The 17,110-nt window shown below is 40.2% G+C and overlaps 1 protein-coding gene across 3 annotated transcripts in view; it reads right to left on the bottom strand.

The window, feature by feature from the left end:
* Positions 1-16,493, bottom strand: part of RPF2 (ribosome production factor 2 homolog) — a 39,426-nt gene extending 22,933 nt beyond the window's left edge. Inside the window, exons 1-4 of one of the 3 annotated variants that reach the window (XM_089664540.1) lie at positions 16,360-16,429; positions 16,128-16,245; positions 5,238-5,370; positions 777-814 (exon numbers count right to left, since the gene is read on the bottom strand). In XM_089664540.1, coding sequence (XP_089520666.1) covers positions 777-814; positions 5,238-5,294 — 95 coding nt within the window. In that variant the 5' untranslated portion in view covers positions 5,295-5,370; positions 16,128-16,245; positions 16,360-16,429. Of the gene's footprint in view, positions 1-776; positions 815-5,237; positions 5,371-16,064; positions 16,083-16,127; positions 16,246-16,359 lie in introns of those variants that run through there. The other 2 variants (XM_089664533.1, XM_089664548.1) reach the window with 2 other exon arrangements.
* Between the last annotated feature and the right edge of the window lie 617 nt (positions 16,494-17,110).

The following is a 17,110-nucleotide window of genomic DNA, read 5'->3' on the forward strand; positions in this document are numbered from 1 at the left end:
TGTATTTCTTAAGGCTTAGCTTTACACACACTACAAATCTCATAGTCTATAGTACCTAGCCCACCTCAGGAGCAAGCAAAAGAGCGTTCTGCCATACCATGGAGAATGAACTTACCCCTTTAACAGGAAGTTGGATCAAAACAGAAAAAAAAAAAGTCTGGAGATGTGAAGGAGGCTCAGAGAAATAGAATCTACTTTTGTGAATTAAGAATACATACATGAACTGAATTTTTTAAACCAGAGTTTAGTGTCACTTAAACGGTACCGCTGAAAGATACTGCAGCTAACAAGTATAAGTGATAGTGTAAGGTTGGGGCTTAGTGGAAAACTAACTGGAATTGTAAGAGCTTTGCTTGGCAGAATGACTGAGATAGGAGGGTTTGGAATGTATGTTTTATGTCACGATAGCAACACAGTAAAAAAAGGAAATTGACAGCAGAATCCGAAGAGATGTAATACATGTCACTTCCGAGTTCTTACCAGATTAAGGGAGGTCAGTAAGTGGATGTTTTCTGGGCTCCACAGATGTGAGCGTCCAGCCCAGGAAACATGGCAGGGGGACAAACAATCTGGGTGTGTGTGTGTGTGTACAGCCACCCAGCCGCCTCCATCTGACAGCTTTAATCGACTTGTCAGATTGCACACAGTATATGGCACACATTGCTGGCAGCAAAAAGGTTAAAGCCAGAAGTTGAGATTTGGACATTTTCTAATCTTTTCAGAACAGAAACTATTTAAAAAAGTCAAGTTTAATTAAAAAAATATAAACATCTTACTTGTTATATAGGACACATGATGGCTTTTTTAAAGCATGCTGAAAAGTAAAAAACAAAAAAAAGGCAACATAAAATTACTGCAAGTAATAAACAAGGTAGGTGTGCTTTTACAGGATTAAATTGTTGAAATGGTAAGTAGCGATGTCACTATTCAGTGTAGTCCTTATTTGAAAAGGTTGGCAAAACATTACTATGAGAGCTAATAAAAAGGACAAAATCTATGAACTGCAGGTCTGCAAATACATTTTGCAGAAACATTTTCCTGTTAACATTAGCTTAGGATGTATTGGATGGATTTATACAAATGGAAATAATTAAAACAATCCATTTAATTGAATGAGACTCCCCCCAGCCCATCATCTCCAGACAAATCAGGATGATTCTTCCTACTTATTTTTAACACATTTTTTTCTACTGCTCTCTGGCCATGGCAATGGAAGTGAATCTGTCAGGCTGGTCACACACACAGATATACACATACACACCAATTCCACACAGACTTAGACTTGATATGAATTTATTGATGATATGGCTAATCTTTTGCTTATTCAAGACAAAATAACTGTGCCATCTGATAACTCAGCCCACACTCCGAAAGTATATTCACCCCTCCACGCTCCTTGCCACCTCTCTGCTCTGTTGTAGCCCCTACTCTGTTGCTCTAATGAGGTGGGCCTTTCAGGTATGGGGGAAGATGTGACAGTGGTCAGGCCTGAGCAGCCAAAGTAGTGCTGAGCACTGTCCCATTAAGCAGCAAGGATGTCACCCACTTGGTTAAGCTCCAATGCCAGGGCTTATTTCAGGTAGACTCTTGCAGTGGGGAGATGGCGAGGGAGAGTAGATGGATGAATATACATTGCTGTATAGAGTGTGGGCTACCAGGATGCACTGTCATTTTGTCCAGAATGAGCAAGTGTCCTCTCTTTCGATTACATACATTTCAAAATCTGTTTACAAACATTTACTATATAAAGGCTTTCCAAAGCTCTAGTAAAAGAGCAAGCACAGTGAAAAAAAGATGGTTTTGCAATTCTTTCTGATTAACATTTTGTACTGGTAGCTGTCTGATAACGGATTATTCACTGTTGTGATATAAACAACAGACTTCTTTAACTACTTGCCCTCCAAAAGTTTTACCCCCCCTTCATGACCAGGCCATTTTTTGTTGTACGGCACTACACTATTTCAACTGGTAATTGTGCGGTCGAGCAATGCTGTACACAAACAAAATTCATGTCCCTTTTTTTCACACAAATAGAGCTTTCTTTTGGTGGTATTTGAGCACCTCTAGGAGGTTTTTAGTTTTTGCGCTATAAACAAAAAAATATTTGAAAAAAATATATTTTTCACTTTTGGTTGTAAAAAATATCCAATAAACTCAAAAGGTAGATAAATTTAGGTCAAAATGTAATCTACTACATGTCTTTGTAGACGCTTTTTTTCACCAAACTATGAGAGATTATATATACATATATACATACATATGAATTTCCACAGCTTTTACTTTGACTGCCTATCATATTTCTTGAGGTGCTAAAATGCCAGGGCAGTACAACCATTTTTTTTTAATACAAAAGTTGCCACTTAAATGACATATTGCTCGTGCATGCCAAGGGTATATGTGGAATTACACCCCAAAACACATTCTGCTGCTTCTCCCGAGTATGGGGATACCATATGTGAGAGACATTTTGGCAGCCTAGCTACATACAAGCCCCCAAAATCCAATGACCACCTCCAGGCTTTCAAAGGGCATATTTCCTCATATCACTTCCTCACTACCTATCACAGTTTCGTAAGCCCTAAAATGCCAGGATAGTACAAACACCCCCCCATAGCGATCACATGATCACCGGGTCCCGTTCACCAGGATCTGCTGGACACAGCAGTCGCAGGTGGGGAGCGCTGTGTGCCCACTCGGGTGCGCAGCGCCCCCTTGTGTTAGTACAGCCAGAGCGACGTACCAGTACGTTGCTTTACCTGTAGCTGCCGCTCGTCCCCAGTACACTGCTGGCAGGTGGGAAACAGTTAAGCAGAGCTAAAAGCTCAAATAACTATATATACACACACGCATGAAGATTAGAGTGCCACCTACTGGCTGTCCAGAAGATATCGGAGTATTAAAGCGGAATAAACCCACTGATTTAACGGTTTCAAAAAACGGTTACATTCTCAGCATGCTGGGAGTGCTAAGGGGTGGTTCACATTACAGAAACGCAGTCCAGATACGTTCCGGATGCATTTCTGCATGTGCATTTTAAATGCATTCTGGAGCATTTTTTCCCCATTTTTTTTTTTAACCAAAGTTTTCTGGGCTTTGGTTGTTAGGACGTGTGGCTCAGTGGCAGTGTTCATAGTGATTGATAATGGATTTATTTTGGGGAACTCTGATTGTTAGGACATCGGCAGGTGTTGGCTCCTAACGATCAGCTGAAATCGCAGGCGAAAACACATTACAATCAGCTTTTGATGCGTTTTGCAGAAAAAAATGCAGCATGTTATACTTTTGTTGACAGCACCAGAACGCACTGTACTGGTGTGAACTAGGGCCATTTGAATACATTGAGAACACTGTGCATGCGTTTTTGATGCAGATTAAAAAAAAACGCACTGGAGTGCATGTGTTGTAAACCGGCCTTAACTGTCACATTTGCTTGTGTTTTCAACCAAACTGTCAAACCATGGTGTCATAACTGATCACATGTGCAGAGCCACAGAAGTTACAGAGGCTAAGAAACAGGCAGCAATCTGCAGCTTGTTTGTTAAAATCCTTGCAATGTACATTGGTCAACCAGAGAGAATTGTTTGTTGTTGTTTCAACAAAAAGTGGGGTTACTCTTTAAAGTATAACTAAATGGCAAAACTTTTTTTTGAAGTTTTGGACAGAATTTAGAAGAATTCTAAATACAGGTTTTACTGCTGTCTGTGCCCCATTAGGGAGATTCCCCCTCTCTATTTGCCCTGTTTACTGTTATCATCGAAAGTGAAATAAAATACCAAACTTTGGGTTGCCCCAGAACAGAAATAGAAGGGATATTTCTAACTAGTTCTGCTAACCTTGGTGACAACCAAAGATCCCTTCACTTTGAAAGTACTGCCTCTCACTTCCTGTTGTGGTTATGGGATAGGAAGTGAAGGTAAATCTCACTAAAAAGGGACACAGATTACAAAATAATAATAACAAAAAAAAAAAAAAAAAAACCTGACAGGGTTTTAAACCCTCCCTTACTCTAGCCAAAAAAAATCCCTATAGTTCTACTTTAAAACTGTACTCTAGGCAGTTAGCTTAACACATAGATGAATACATATATAAAAGTGCACTTAAGGATGAATTCATTAGAGCTGCATTAATTTGTGTTTTTTATATTTGTCTGGAGTTCATCTTTAATAACCAAAAAAAAGCATTCACAAAAGCACTATGCATTCCTTTAAAAAATACATCTTAGTGCCGTATGGGTACTGAACAGGCTCAAGAACTACAATATAGGCATAAAGCTGTGCCTGCCTACCATTATATTCCCTTTTCAGCAGTCTGTGCGCCCTCAATTCTGGGAAGTGTTCTAGGAAACAAAATTGAATACTTCCTGCTAGCACCAGTGCCATCCATGCTGCATGTTGCTATTAAACCATTATTATTATGGCCATCCATACTAGCCAACTAGAGTGTGTAAGAAGTTAAAAGGTTAAAAAAAATAAAAAAAAACTCACTCATACCACAACAGTAGTTGAGTCACCAGGAGGTCTTAAAAAAGCGCGTAAGGACATATTTAATTAGCACTTAGTGACAGTATTGCAGTTCTAGAACCTATTCAATGCCACTAATGTAATGACATTACCTTTCGGAAACAAACACCAACATAGCTACAAAAACTAAATGAACCATAATTGCTAAGCTAAATTTGAGGGGAAAAAATACTAGCAAAGTAAGGTTTATCAACCACCAAAAACACTGCAGTGCGCAATCTAAGGTGCTCCAAAGGGTACTTCTGTGAACAATGCTACCCAGGTGCAGCCCTCCACAGATCGGGAAATCCCCAGTCAACTGTAAAAAACACACAAGAGGGCGCAAACTCCTTGTGCATAACCACCATATGATTTATAGAATTCCCAAAGACAAATGGATACTCAAAAGCGATTAAAAACAGCAGGCATATAACAAGAATACTTCATCCTTGAGCGGTAAGTCATGGACACTAGATTGCTTCAGCTCTGAAGAAGGGAGCTTGACTCCCGAAATGAATTGGCTTTCCAATCAGATGGTTCCAACACAGGAATGTCTGGCCCAAGGCTGAAGTATTCTTGTTATATTCCTGCTGTTTTTAATTGCTTGTGAGTATCCATTTGTCTGTAGGAATTCAAAAATTACAGGGTACTAATGCATGAGGAGTTGCATCCTTTTGAGTGCGTTTTTTAAGGTTTATTGTGCTTTTGACAACCAAAAAGTAAATTTTCCATACTTACCAGATCCTTTAAAGCTTGTGTCACAGTATTGCTAGCATTGCCCCCTTTAATAAGCATAGTACTTTTGTCATTTTCATAAAGTTTGGGTCCCCTCTGTTCCAAAAACCTCTTGGACCTCCTTGTCTTTGGCTTTCTGAAACAGAAAGGGGAGTATCAGCAAAATATACTTTCACCTTAAACCTGTTCAACACTCATTTAACCCTTTCAAAGGAGAACAATTTTTTCATTATTTGAAAGTTAAAATACATATTTTTGGACCTTAAGATTACTTAAAAAAATTAAAACATTAGTATAGTTTTGGGAAAGCAGATAGAATAAAAAAAAAGACAGTAGTTATGAATTTATACGTTGCACGATATTTTTGCAACTCAGACCTATTTTTTTTTTTTATATACACACACCAATTAATTTTAGTTACACAAATACAATAAAATCTTTTTTGTTAAATATAAAAGATGAGATTGGGTTAAGTAAATATATACCAAACGTCTAAAAATTATGTGCATTTAGAAAATGGGGACAAAAATATACACATTGTCTATAGGCGATAATTTAAAAACCTTTACAGCTCATCAGTTTAGAGTTAACCATTATCAATGGCCCTATACTCGTTCCTCTCACTTTTGCATTCACACAGATACCCAATAGGTATTACGCAATTTTTGTTTAAGAACGGGTTTATTGTAGGACCACAGATTTTTACCTGTTGAGGTTGATTTGATTCAATGTTATTTTTAATTTCACTTTCATGTTTTTTTTTTTACTTCACTTTATTACTCTCAAAAGGCGGCTAAAAAGTCCTTCATGCGACAGTATTCAGCAGTGACAAATACAATAACGTTTCCCTGCACATGGCCTTGCTCAAAGTCCTCATTCAACTCCCAACAAAGCAGATGCTACTGTCAGCCATGTATCTGGAAGTTCTTAAAGCAGAGTGTAATGATCGTGCATACTGGACACACGAATAGCTGTGTGTATAGCAGCCATTTTGTCATGTCACAAGTCTCCTATGCAATCTTGTCATAAGCAGGCATAGTCCAGTGACCTTTCCTCACCCTCTGCCCTTCAGTTTATACAATACACAAACTGTTAATTTATGCCAGGACCTTGTTATAAACCCATTGATCAGACACACAGACCACTCCATTAGCCCAGTTCCCCATTCAGTTGGAAAACCCTAATAACACTGTCAAGCTTGCAAGCCTCAGCAATCCAAAGACCTAACAGACCTTGGGTCATAAATATCTTACGGGAGTACACATTTCTGATAGACAGCTTCAGTCCAGATTCTAAAATTCAGCATATTTCAAAACTCACTAAATCAATACAGCACAGCCAGAATATAGACATGTTTACGCCCCTTAGTTATTGGGTAACACTTTGAACCCAAACATCCCTATGCGAAGAGGTACTGGAGTGGATCAGGCCCCCACAGCCCTCCTATGAGAAATAGATATCCGAGACATGCTATAACTATATCCATTTTGAAGCTAATTTCATGCTGGATAATATTCTGCATAGTAGTAGACTGTAAACAGTAGGTATTCAGAAATATGAATACTTATAAGAAACTGTATTTGGGACTTGGTCATAAACGTGGTGACTTCCCAGCACCCACCCCTTAAACCTGATTGGTCAGATGGTCTCGGTCAACACCCCTTTGATAGCTCAGAAAAAGGGAATTGCAGGACCTGTTGCAAGCTCTCTTTTTAACACCAACCAATGAAAACAGAGCAGGAATTGAGAGAGCCATGGCACAATTTTTGCTTGGACAACTGGACTCTTCTAAAACCAATGACTTTTGCAAGTATTCTTCATTTTCAACTCAATTCTCTGTTGCTTTATTGTTCTATTTCCTTGTAACACCTTTTTTTTCTGTAAACAAATTGCACCGTGTTTACCTTTTCATGATTAAACCCTGTTTTGAAAAGTTTTGAATTTGTCTGCAAGGCTTTTAATGCAAACTAAAGAATCCCTGTCTCTTGAAGAATGCTACTGTATAGGGCAAATCTCTGAATATACCTGTCTGCGGTGACAGTGCATGTACAGATGCCTATTGTTCAGATTTGTTTTTACTAATATTGTGAAGGGTTGATAGGCCCAAAGCTATCTGGTGGCTGTTTGGAGTTTAAAGGGAACATTTTTTGTGATCCCGGGCGTTTGAGAAGAGCAGGAGATCTCAAGAACCACAGTGTAACCATACTTCTGACACTTGCAGAAGTGATTGGGCGGCTTTACACCAACTTCAACTAAAATAGCTAAGAACCTGCTGATAACATTTAAAACAAGTTCATGGCTATTGTTGTTTTAACTCTGTTAAATGCCAGGATATGTGGTACATATTACTGGCAGTGAAAGGGCTAATTACATTTCTGCAAAGAAAAATGCAGGGGATATACTCACTGAGCAACTTCTGAAAGGACTAGTTGCTTGGCTATCTTTGGCATGAAAACTTTCTGAATTACTTACCTGAAACAAGTATGTAGGGCATGAATTATAAACTTCTGTGCATAGTGGGTTAGTAACGGAGAACGTTTTAAACTCACTAGATTAGTATGTCAGCCAGGCAAGCATTGGGAAGCTAGCCTACCCTATCAGGAAAGCCAGCCTAACTATATATTTCTCTCAATATAGGTTATTTTTTAAAAGATAAATTCACCTTTTGTAACATGTTCCGCCCATATTCAGGGTGTAACATGTAACATTAAAATGCTCTGCCCGCTTGGCCGCATCATCCATTCACAGCCTTTGCGGCTGTTGGCTTGTAGTTTTCAATGAACTACCAGGATGCTGTTGAGCTCTCTCATTGAGCTATATGCCAAAGTGTAACTGCCTGCCTGTATCGGTTGTATGGACATACAGATACGCAGACACTCTGCAGGACCGTTTCATTACACCAACGATCTGCTGATTGTGGGTGCAATGCTTTGCAGGCCCCTAACAATAAATAAACATAATAAATGCTTTTTTTTTTTTTTTTTGCCTGCAAAGAAAAAATGTGCATGTATTATTTATTTTTTGTAAAAGTGAACTTATCCTTTACAGTTGAGGAGGCAGTACTTTCTTCAAGCACTGCATATTTGAACCAGAAGAAGAAAGTCCCCAGGGCTTGCTACTGTCTACTAAATGAAGTAAGCATATTTTTATGTTAAATCCAGAAAATAATTTTACCTATACAATAAATATTGTTAACATAAAGGAGCAGTGGCAGACTAACTGGATTTTATTGGTTACCATACAGTTAATATTATGATACATCTTGCATAGAGTGAGATAAGGTTAGAGCCTCTGCTATGTTTTAGGGCCAGTTCAAACCACAAAAACGCACTCTGGATGCATTCCGGATATGTTTTTGCTTACAGTTCACACTACAGTTCATTCTGGTGCAGTTTTGATGCAGTTTGCCATGTTCCAGTATGGTTCTGTGCAGAAAAAAATGCAGCCTGTTCTACTTTTTTTCTGCACCAGAAACTGACTGCACTGGTGTGAACCAGGGCCATTGGAATACATGGAAAACACTGTGCATTAATTTTTAATGCAGAAAAAAAAACACACTGGAGTGCATCTAATGTGAACTAGCCCTTAATGGCTGTCTGTATCACTGAGGAGACTTCATTCCATCAAGAACACAGGCAAACACACATTTTTAAGGATAGTAATAAGACTTTCAAACTGCTTTTATTGCTGTCTGTGCCTTCCTGTCCAGATGGCAAACACTGCCACTATGCAAATTTTATTTAAAGGGTCATTATACTAATTAAAGGATAAGTTCACCTTTCATAACACAAGGGATCCAGCGGTGTCCTCACCTTGAGCCGATTCTTCAATCGGCTTTTGGTGCTGGCACCGCCATCAAGACTAAGGGATACCGGCAGTGAAGCCTTGCGGCTTTACCGCCAGATTCCTACTGTACATGTACAAAGCTGCGCACGTTTCCTTTGCGTATCAAAGTCATTATGAAGGGGTCTCACTCTCACCATTAGAATCCCTGATATAAAAACGTTGTAATAAAATGCCACCAAAAACATTACTTTGGATACAATGGGAACATATTACAACCTATGTCATGTTTTAGTCCTGGTTCACACATGTGCATTGTAAACCTGCTCCATTTTGTAGGACGACTCTGCCCTGCAAATCACATTCAGTTGTGACTGAACACCAATGCGTTTTTCATGTGAGTTTAAAGCAGCTGCGTTTCAGCCTTCTCTCTCTCTTATGCAAAAATGCCTGCCAGCCTCTACTATGCAAAAAAGCTCTTCCATAATCTCCTATGCAAAAACACATATGAATCACATTGCTATCTGAACACTGAATCTGTCTCTATGGCTTACAATTTTGGAACGCGTCGCTCCAAACTCACACAGGACCCTTTTTACATCTGCACTCAAAACGCCCTGCATGCGACTCACATGTATGTGAAACACCTCCATAGGAACTCATTCCTTCTGGCCTGTCATGCGAATCAGTGCCAATCAAAATGCATCCTGTTTCGCATATGTATGAACCAGGGCTTAATGTCACTAACAAAATATTTATATGTGTGGAGGGATTTTATAGGTGCAACCATACACAGACTTATGTCACAACATTTTCATGTATAAAATCATCCAAATTTTATTAGACAATGAATTCATTAAAGACACTCATAAAAAAAAAGATAAAGGCTGACAAAAGGCGATTGGTCCTCATACAAGATGGATACATATCTCCACACTCTATATTCCATAAAACATCATGAATACCAACAGATCTTGTAAAGCATATGACATTAATCAAGTGGCTGTCTCAATGTGTTTCGATAAACTCTTTCCTCCAGGGATAGAGTGGATATATGAAATATACAAACTTGATTATACCCATTTTGCTGTTAAACTATTATATATTACATTTGATTTAAATACTTCCTACAGTGGGGACCTTTCAGGCAGACCTTTGTATGTAGCTCCTCCCTCCTGGGTGGCGGCAGATCTTGTAGGGGAGATTGACAGTGACTGGGTTTGAAATGAATTTTTAGCTGATGCGGAAGCAGAATCGATCAAGGCCACACCTACAGCATCAACCCATTAATTCTGCGAGAATGGATATATGGCTCACGGCCTGAAAAGCTGGTTTGTCTCCAAAATAAAGTCTCTTTGAAGGGAAATTAAGTTTTGGTATACGACTAGAGATAGTTTTCCCGTATCTTCAGAAAAAATATGGCCTGCAGGGTGGATTTGGCAGAGCAGTCCGCCAATTTTAGAGATTTTCTAGTAGTTGGAGCAGTATTGTCAGCCCTTGTAATAGTGATGCTGGGTGAAATTACTAAAAACAAGTCATATACACGCACACAATCAACATGCAGTCGTGCAGGTACTTTTAATCAGCATTTAAACCATTACATGTTCTATGCATTGTGAAAGACCATCTACCCAATGAATACCTGCCCTGGCACATCATAACATTCACCAGGCACTCCAAGAAATAACAGAATCCAACTGCAATATTCTTGCACTGTCAAAACCTCCACTTTTATTATCACACGACACACAGGAGGATATATCTTATATTCATCACAATCTGCATAATAACACACACCAATAGTAATGTGAGCATTACAGCATGAAATAAACACATCATTTGACAGCGTCACAGCATAGAATTAATACATTACCAAAGCTATATTAGAAGCTGGGAGAACAAATCTCATCGGAACCAAACTGCCCAGGGAGTCACAGAGAAGCCATATGTGTGACCAGTCGATGAGTCCATATAGCTTTGGTAAAAATCCCAGCAACAGAGCGTCCTCTGGCCACTAGGGGAGCTTCAACTGGTCTTGCCCGGACCTTCGCCTTATAAACCCTTTTTCTGGAAGCAATCCAACAGTGGGCGGCGCCACACCCACTACAAGAGGGGCTAGGAGAAGAGTTCCGTACGGATAACAGTCATGTTCAACCACCATATTCGTTATCTGAAAAGTTACACTTTTGCTTATCTACCCCAAAACCTCTTTTCATCTCCCCCAGACTTAAGGATTTCTAACTTAAATGTCCTTAAACAGGTTTTATCTCCTAATGTGAGGTTACTAGATGTCATAAACACGGTTCATTCCATAAATACAGTTTTATCTTGCTTTCAGCAGAATATCTTGTGACTCTGTTCCTTTCGCTAAAAAAATTACATCATCACTTCTCATGCCCCTGGCATTTGGGCGACAATGCTTTATTGTAAAAATGACCCAAGAAACAAAGGGTCCAAGGCAGGCACATTTCATAGGCATTACAGCCCTCAAAGAGAAAATTATGGGAAAATATGTGGTCATTTTTTTTTTTCATTTAGACATTGCTAGGCCTGGTACACACTATTGCAACTTATGATGCAACTTGAGTTGCACAGAATCGCATGACAAGGCAAATCTTGTTTTCAATGTTGTAACGCGACTCAGAATAGTCCTGGACTACTTTGGTGGGATCTACAGTGTGACTTGGCCCCACAGAATATGCAAAATCACACCACTTTGTTTCTTCTTTTTAGGAGTCCCCAGGTGGGTTATGCCATAATGTGCTAGTATGCACCGCATATAAGCAGTTTATGACAGACTTACCTGTCAAACTGAGCCCTCCAGCGCTGCGAATGATCCAGCGGGTCCCAGGCACTTCCATCTTCGCCCAGTCCTCTTTCCAGTTCTGTGCCTTCGGCCCCTTGAATGGCCAGGCCGTGGCCATCACTCCCACGCATGTGCACAGCAGTCACATCACAACGGCACAGATCGAGGCCGTAAATGTTCACTAACTAGTGTATACGTGGCTCAGTGTACATGACAGCTGACAGGCAGGAGGAAGCATCTATGACAGAAAAGGCAGATAGGGTCTCTTCTGTCATAAATATCCTGTCTTTCAGCGATTTTTAAGAAAAGAAAGTTTACTACCACTTTAAAGCATCAAAGTCGCATCATAGTAGTGTAATTCACTTCCTGTAACTTCAAACTCTCAGGGACCTGTCCCCTCAACACACCAGGCTGAGCTCACAGGAGGATGCTGCAGAGGACCTACCTGAGGTAAACATAGTGGTAGAACATGGCTGGACTGGGTACCAGAACTAGGTAAGTAGGCAGCAGACAATAGTGGAGGTCAAAAACTGTAGGGAAACTGTCAGAAACATTGCTCAAAAGTTTCCTAACCTTGAAGCTCACTCACACAATGGTGCAGAGATATCAGTTTTTCTGCACACATTCTGCAATGGCACAATTGAATCAATTGTTCTCTGTGAGTCCTGTTCATACCACACTAGTATCATGTGGAGATTGGTTTCTGAATCTGCAACGTGTATAAGAGTCATTGAAGCGTGCATGAAAACTGATGTAAACTGATGTCTCTGCAAGTGAAATCTGTGCATCAGTTTCCTTCAGTTTTTCTGCATGCATGGTATGAACGAGGCCTTAGGGACTGGTTCATGCCATGGTGCAGAGACATCAGTTTTTCTGCAAAGGCACAACAAAACCAATTGTTCTGTATGTGCTCTGTTCACACAAGAGCACTAGTGTCACGTGCAGATTTTTTCTGAGCAGGAATCTGAAAGGTGTATAAAACTCATTGGAGCGTGCATGAAAACTGATGTCTCTGCAAGTGAAATCTGCATGTCAGTTTCCACCAGTTTTTCTGTTTGTGTGGTCCTATTGCGGAACTAAACCCTCCTACTGTTTTCAGCCAAGGAAGCTGCCATCTTAGCCTGCGTTTGATCTGCAACTGTCATGATGCTATGATCAGTTATGACACCAGACATTTGGTGGTTTGACAGTTTGGTTGACAGCACAGCAAAATGTGACAGTTACATTCCTGGCATGTTCTGGGAATGTAACGGTTTTTGAAACCGTTACATTGTTGGGTTTAGTTCTACTTTAAAAAGAAAGCCACACAACAAAAAACAGTACAGCTAGAACTGAGGCTCTATGTAGTTTCAGTAGCCCACGTTTAAAGCAAGGGAATCGAGACTAGGGTTGCCACGTCATCCCTTTAACACCAAACACAAATTAATTACACAGATTCTGATGCTAATTAACCACATGCCGCTCAGCCACTGTAGAAATACGGCGGCAAGGCGGCACGGCTGGGCAAAACCATATTTTAAAACGTGTGTTTTTAAAACAGGTAGGGGGCGCACCACCGCCCTACCTGTCCCGCCGATCATGACCACGGATGTCAGTTGCCGGGTCACAGCCGGTCGTTACCGGCTATGTCCCGGCGATTAGCCGCAATCAGTGACAGAGAGCACAGCTGCAGTAGCTGTGCTTTCTGTCAGTTCCCTGACAGCTCCTGACACACTGATCAGGACAGAAGAGATTATCTGTCCAGATGTTCCCTGAAGTACACACCCCCGCCCCGCCCCCCTAGTAAAACACTCCCCTCACACAGTTAACCCTTTCACTGAATAATAAAGTTAACCCCTTCCTCCCCAGTGCCATTAGTACAGTCCCCCCCAGTGTCAGAATGTCTGCCGCAGTCCCGCCATAAGTCGCTGATCGCCGCCATTATTAGTATATAAAAAAATTTAAAATCCCAGTATCTTTCCCGCCATTTATAAACGCTATAACTTTCACGTAAACCAATTAATTTACATGTATTGGGTTTTTTGTAGCAAAGACGTCACAGAATGCATTTTGGCAGACATTTATGACTAAATTTGATTTTTAAATTTTTTTTTACTGGACATGTTTTATAGCAAAAAGTCCAAAATATTGTTTTTTTTCCTCAAAATTGTCAGCCTTTTTTTGTATAGCGTAAAAAATAAAAAACGCACAGGCAATCGAATACCACCAAAAGAAAGCTCAATTTGTGGGGAAAAAAAAAGGATGTAAATTTAATTTATGTACCGTATTGCATGACCGCGCAATTGTCCGTTAAACTAGCGCAGCGCTGTATAGCAAAAAATGGCGCAAATTGCAGTATCTATACCATAGTTTGTAGACGCTATAACTTTCACACAAAGCAATCAATATACACTTATTGGAATTTTTTTTTACCAAAAACATGGAGCAGAATACATTTTGGCCTAAATTTATAACTAACTTTGAGTTTACTATATATTTTTTATAGCGGAAATAAAAAAATATCGTTTTTCTTCAAAATTTTTGGTCTTTTTTTGTTTATAGCGTGAAAAATAAAAGGCACACAGGTGATCAAATACCACCGAAAGAAAGCTCTATTTGAGTGAAAAAAAGGATGTAAATTTTGTTTGGATGCAGCATTGCATGACCGCGCAATTATCAGTTGAATTAGTGCAGCGCCGAGTAGCAAAAAGAGGCCTGGTCATTAAGGGGGGTAAATCCTCAGGAGGGCAAGTGGTTAAATAGAAGCTCCAGCAGAACAAAAATTGTAACTGCTGACTTATAAAATACAGACAGACACTCACCTGTCCCTCCGTCTTCTCTCCCTGGCGCCGGTATCTTCAGTGTGGGCACCCGGCTGTAACAGCTTGCGGTTTCACAGCCGGGTGCTCACTGCGCACGTGTGAGAAGCACTGCGCTTTGTGAATGGCCCCGTAGCCTTCTGAGACCTGTCACGTGTCCCAGAAGACTATGGGGAGAGAGGGAGGGAGGGCAACTTCCGCTTTTGATCGCCTAGGCGATCGCAGTGGACGTGAAAGTGGGTACCTGCTCCCCAAAAGTGCCAATCCATAATGGGGAGCAGGGGGACAAAGGCTTAAAGCGGAACTTCTTTTGGGTGAAGCTCCACTTTAAGGCAGTAAACTCACTTGATGCCTTATCTGCAATGCATTTGCCTCAGAAGCTGTGTGATTAACCACCTCCCATCCGGCCGTTGTATATAAACGGCCGTACGGTGGCACTGCAGGGTCGGGTGGTCGTTAATAAACAGCCTCCCCATCCCCTGCTTGTGCGTGCTCCCTGGGAGCGCGCAACACCGCGATCTGGTGCCCGCTGTGTCCTTCGGACACAGTGGAAAACAGGTCGTCGCACGGGACCTCTGTGTGAGGTGCCAATCAGTGATCACATGCAGAGTAGTAAGCAAGATGTCACTTCTGACATCATTGCTTACTACGTGTGAAATCTGTGAATGATCACAGAGGTCACATGGTACAAGGCTATTCACAACAGTCTTGTATCATGTGACAAGCTGTGACCAACCACAGCTCACTCAGTAGTTCTCAATGGCTGCAAGAATGCAGACAGAGAGGAGAAATGATTGCTTTTACAGCCTTTATGGGTGTAAAAGAAATCAGTGTTTAAAAAAAAAATAAATCTTCATCACCCCCCACAAGTAGTACAGTGTCACCATGGTACACTGTACTGCTAGGGTGACAGTATGGAAAAAAAAAACAAATATAAAAAAAGAAAGTGTTTAAAAATTATAATTTTTGGTTATAAACTAATTTGTTTTTTGTTTTTTTACTAAAAAGATAACGGAATATATTTAAAGATTTAACTGAATAAATATAAAGAGTTATGATGAAATATTATTTATTTGCAAAATTTTATAAGAAAAACACTTTTCTTCAAAATTTTTTGACTTTTTCATTTACATATAAAAAAAAAAATAAAACTCCCAGTGGTGAATAAATACCACCAAAATAAAGCTTTATGTGTCTCAAAAAAAATGCTAAACAAATCATACGCGTACAGTGTTACATGACCGCACAATTGTCAAAGTGTCACAGTGCTGAAAGCTGCAAATTGGCCTGGTCAGGAAAGGGGTAAAAGTGTCCGGACTTGAAGTGGTTAATATATGTTCGGTTTTAAAGGGATGACGTGGCAACCCTAATTATGACTGGACTGCTGGGCTTTAGACTGGCTCCAACACATATTGAAATGGAAACGGCTACAGAGATATTCACTCTTGGAGATGAAGAGAGATCCAAGAACTCGAAGAAGCACTTAGAAGTTTCTTCCTTTCTCACGTTTTATAGCTGCGAACCACCTGGGATGCCACCCAACAAAGTCGGTATAGGTACGTGCTGACCCAGCTGTACAGTTCTAGGACACCCAATGAATCACTATTGCACGGCTCTTCTGTTGCTGTAAAAGCGACAATAAAGAATGAATTTGTTCACCCTGCGGTGTATTTGGGCTGTAAACATGGAAAGGAATGAACACGGAGACATTTCCAACCAAAAAAACTCCACTACTTACACTACTCTGTCCAGAGCAGACATCTCGTATTTTCCTCACACACGTGTAAACAACACTTCCGGCTCGTCCAAGATGACGTAATCCAAGACGCCTACCGTGCAACAGCACAGCGGAACCATAGAGCTTTACTGAATGAAGAGTGTCTACAATAGAAACTAAAGGCAAGAGAGTCTAAGCGCGAACAGTCCTCATGATATCGCGAGGTTTCGGCCCCATATTGCTGTCAGTTGTCATAAGGGCGTGTAGTTGGTAAGGGACAATATTGCAGGAAATGTAAAGAATTTTCTAGCAGAGGTTTTTCCTTTTTCTTTTAAAGAAAAACAGTACTGAGAAAACATGGAGGTTGCTACTGGGGATTCTTCTTTTTGAAAAGGCTAGTTACTTGGTTGATCTAATGGCTAGAAATAGGAAGGGAGTAAAGCTGGCCACACACGTGCACATTTGTCGTATGAAAATTCTTTGCACATTCAATGATCAGATGAATGTTGTTCAGAAACTGTATATTAACATTCGATTTTAAAAGGAATATAATTTCTGAACGATAACCACATACACTGGCCGAAAATTCATTTAAGTGAGAAATGTTTTCCTTCCTGCCCCTTCGAATTTTCCCATCACTGCTATAGAAAACCAACATCAATTTGACCATACTAATGATTATAAAATCAAACGAATATTCTTGAAACAAAAATTCCCGAACGAAAATCTATACGTATTAGCGTATATTACGTGTATGGACAGCTTATAGTGG

This window comes from Staurois parvus, unplaced genomic scaffold (genome assembly GCF_062004578.1).
Source record: "Staurois parvus isolate SC_StPar_1 unplaced genomic scaffold, SC_StPar_1.0 ptg000048l, whole genome shotgun sequence".
In the NCBI taxonomy this organism is placed as follows: domain Eukaryota; kingdom Metazoa; phylum Chordata; class Amphibia; order Anura; family Ranidae; genus Staurois; species Staurois parvus.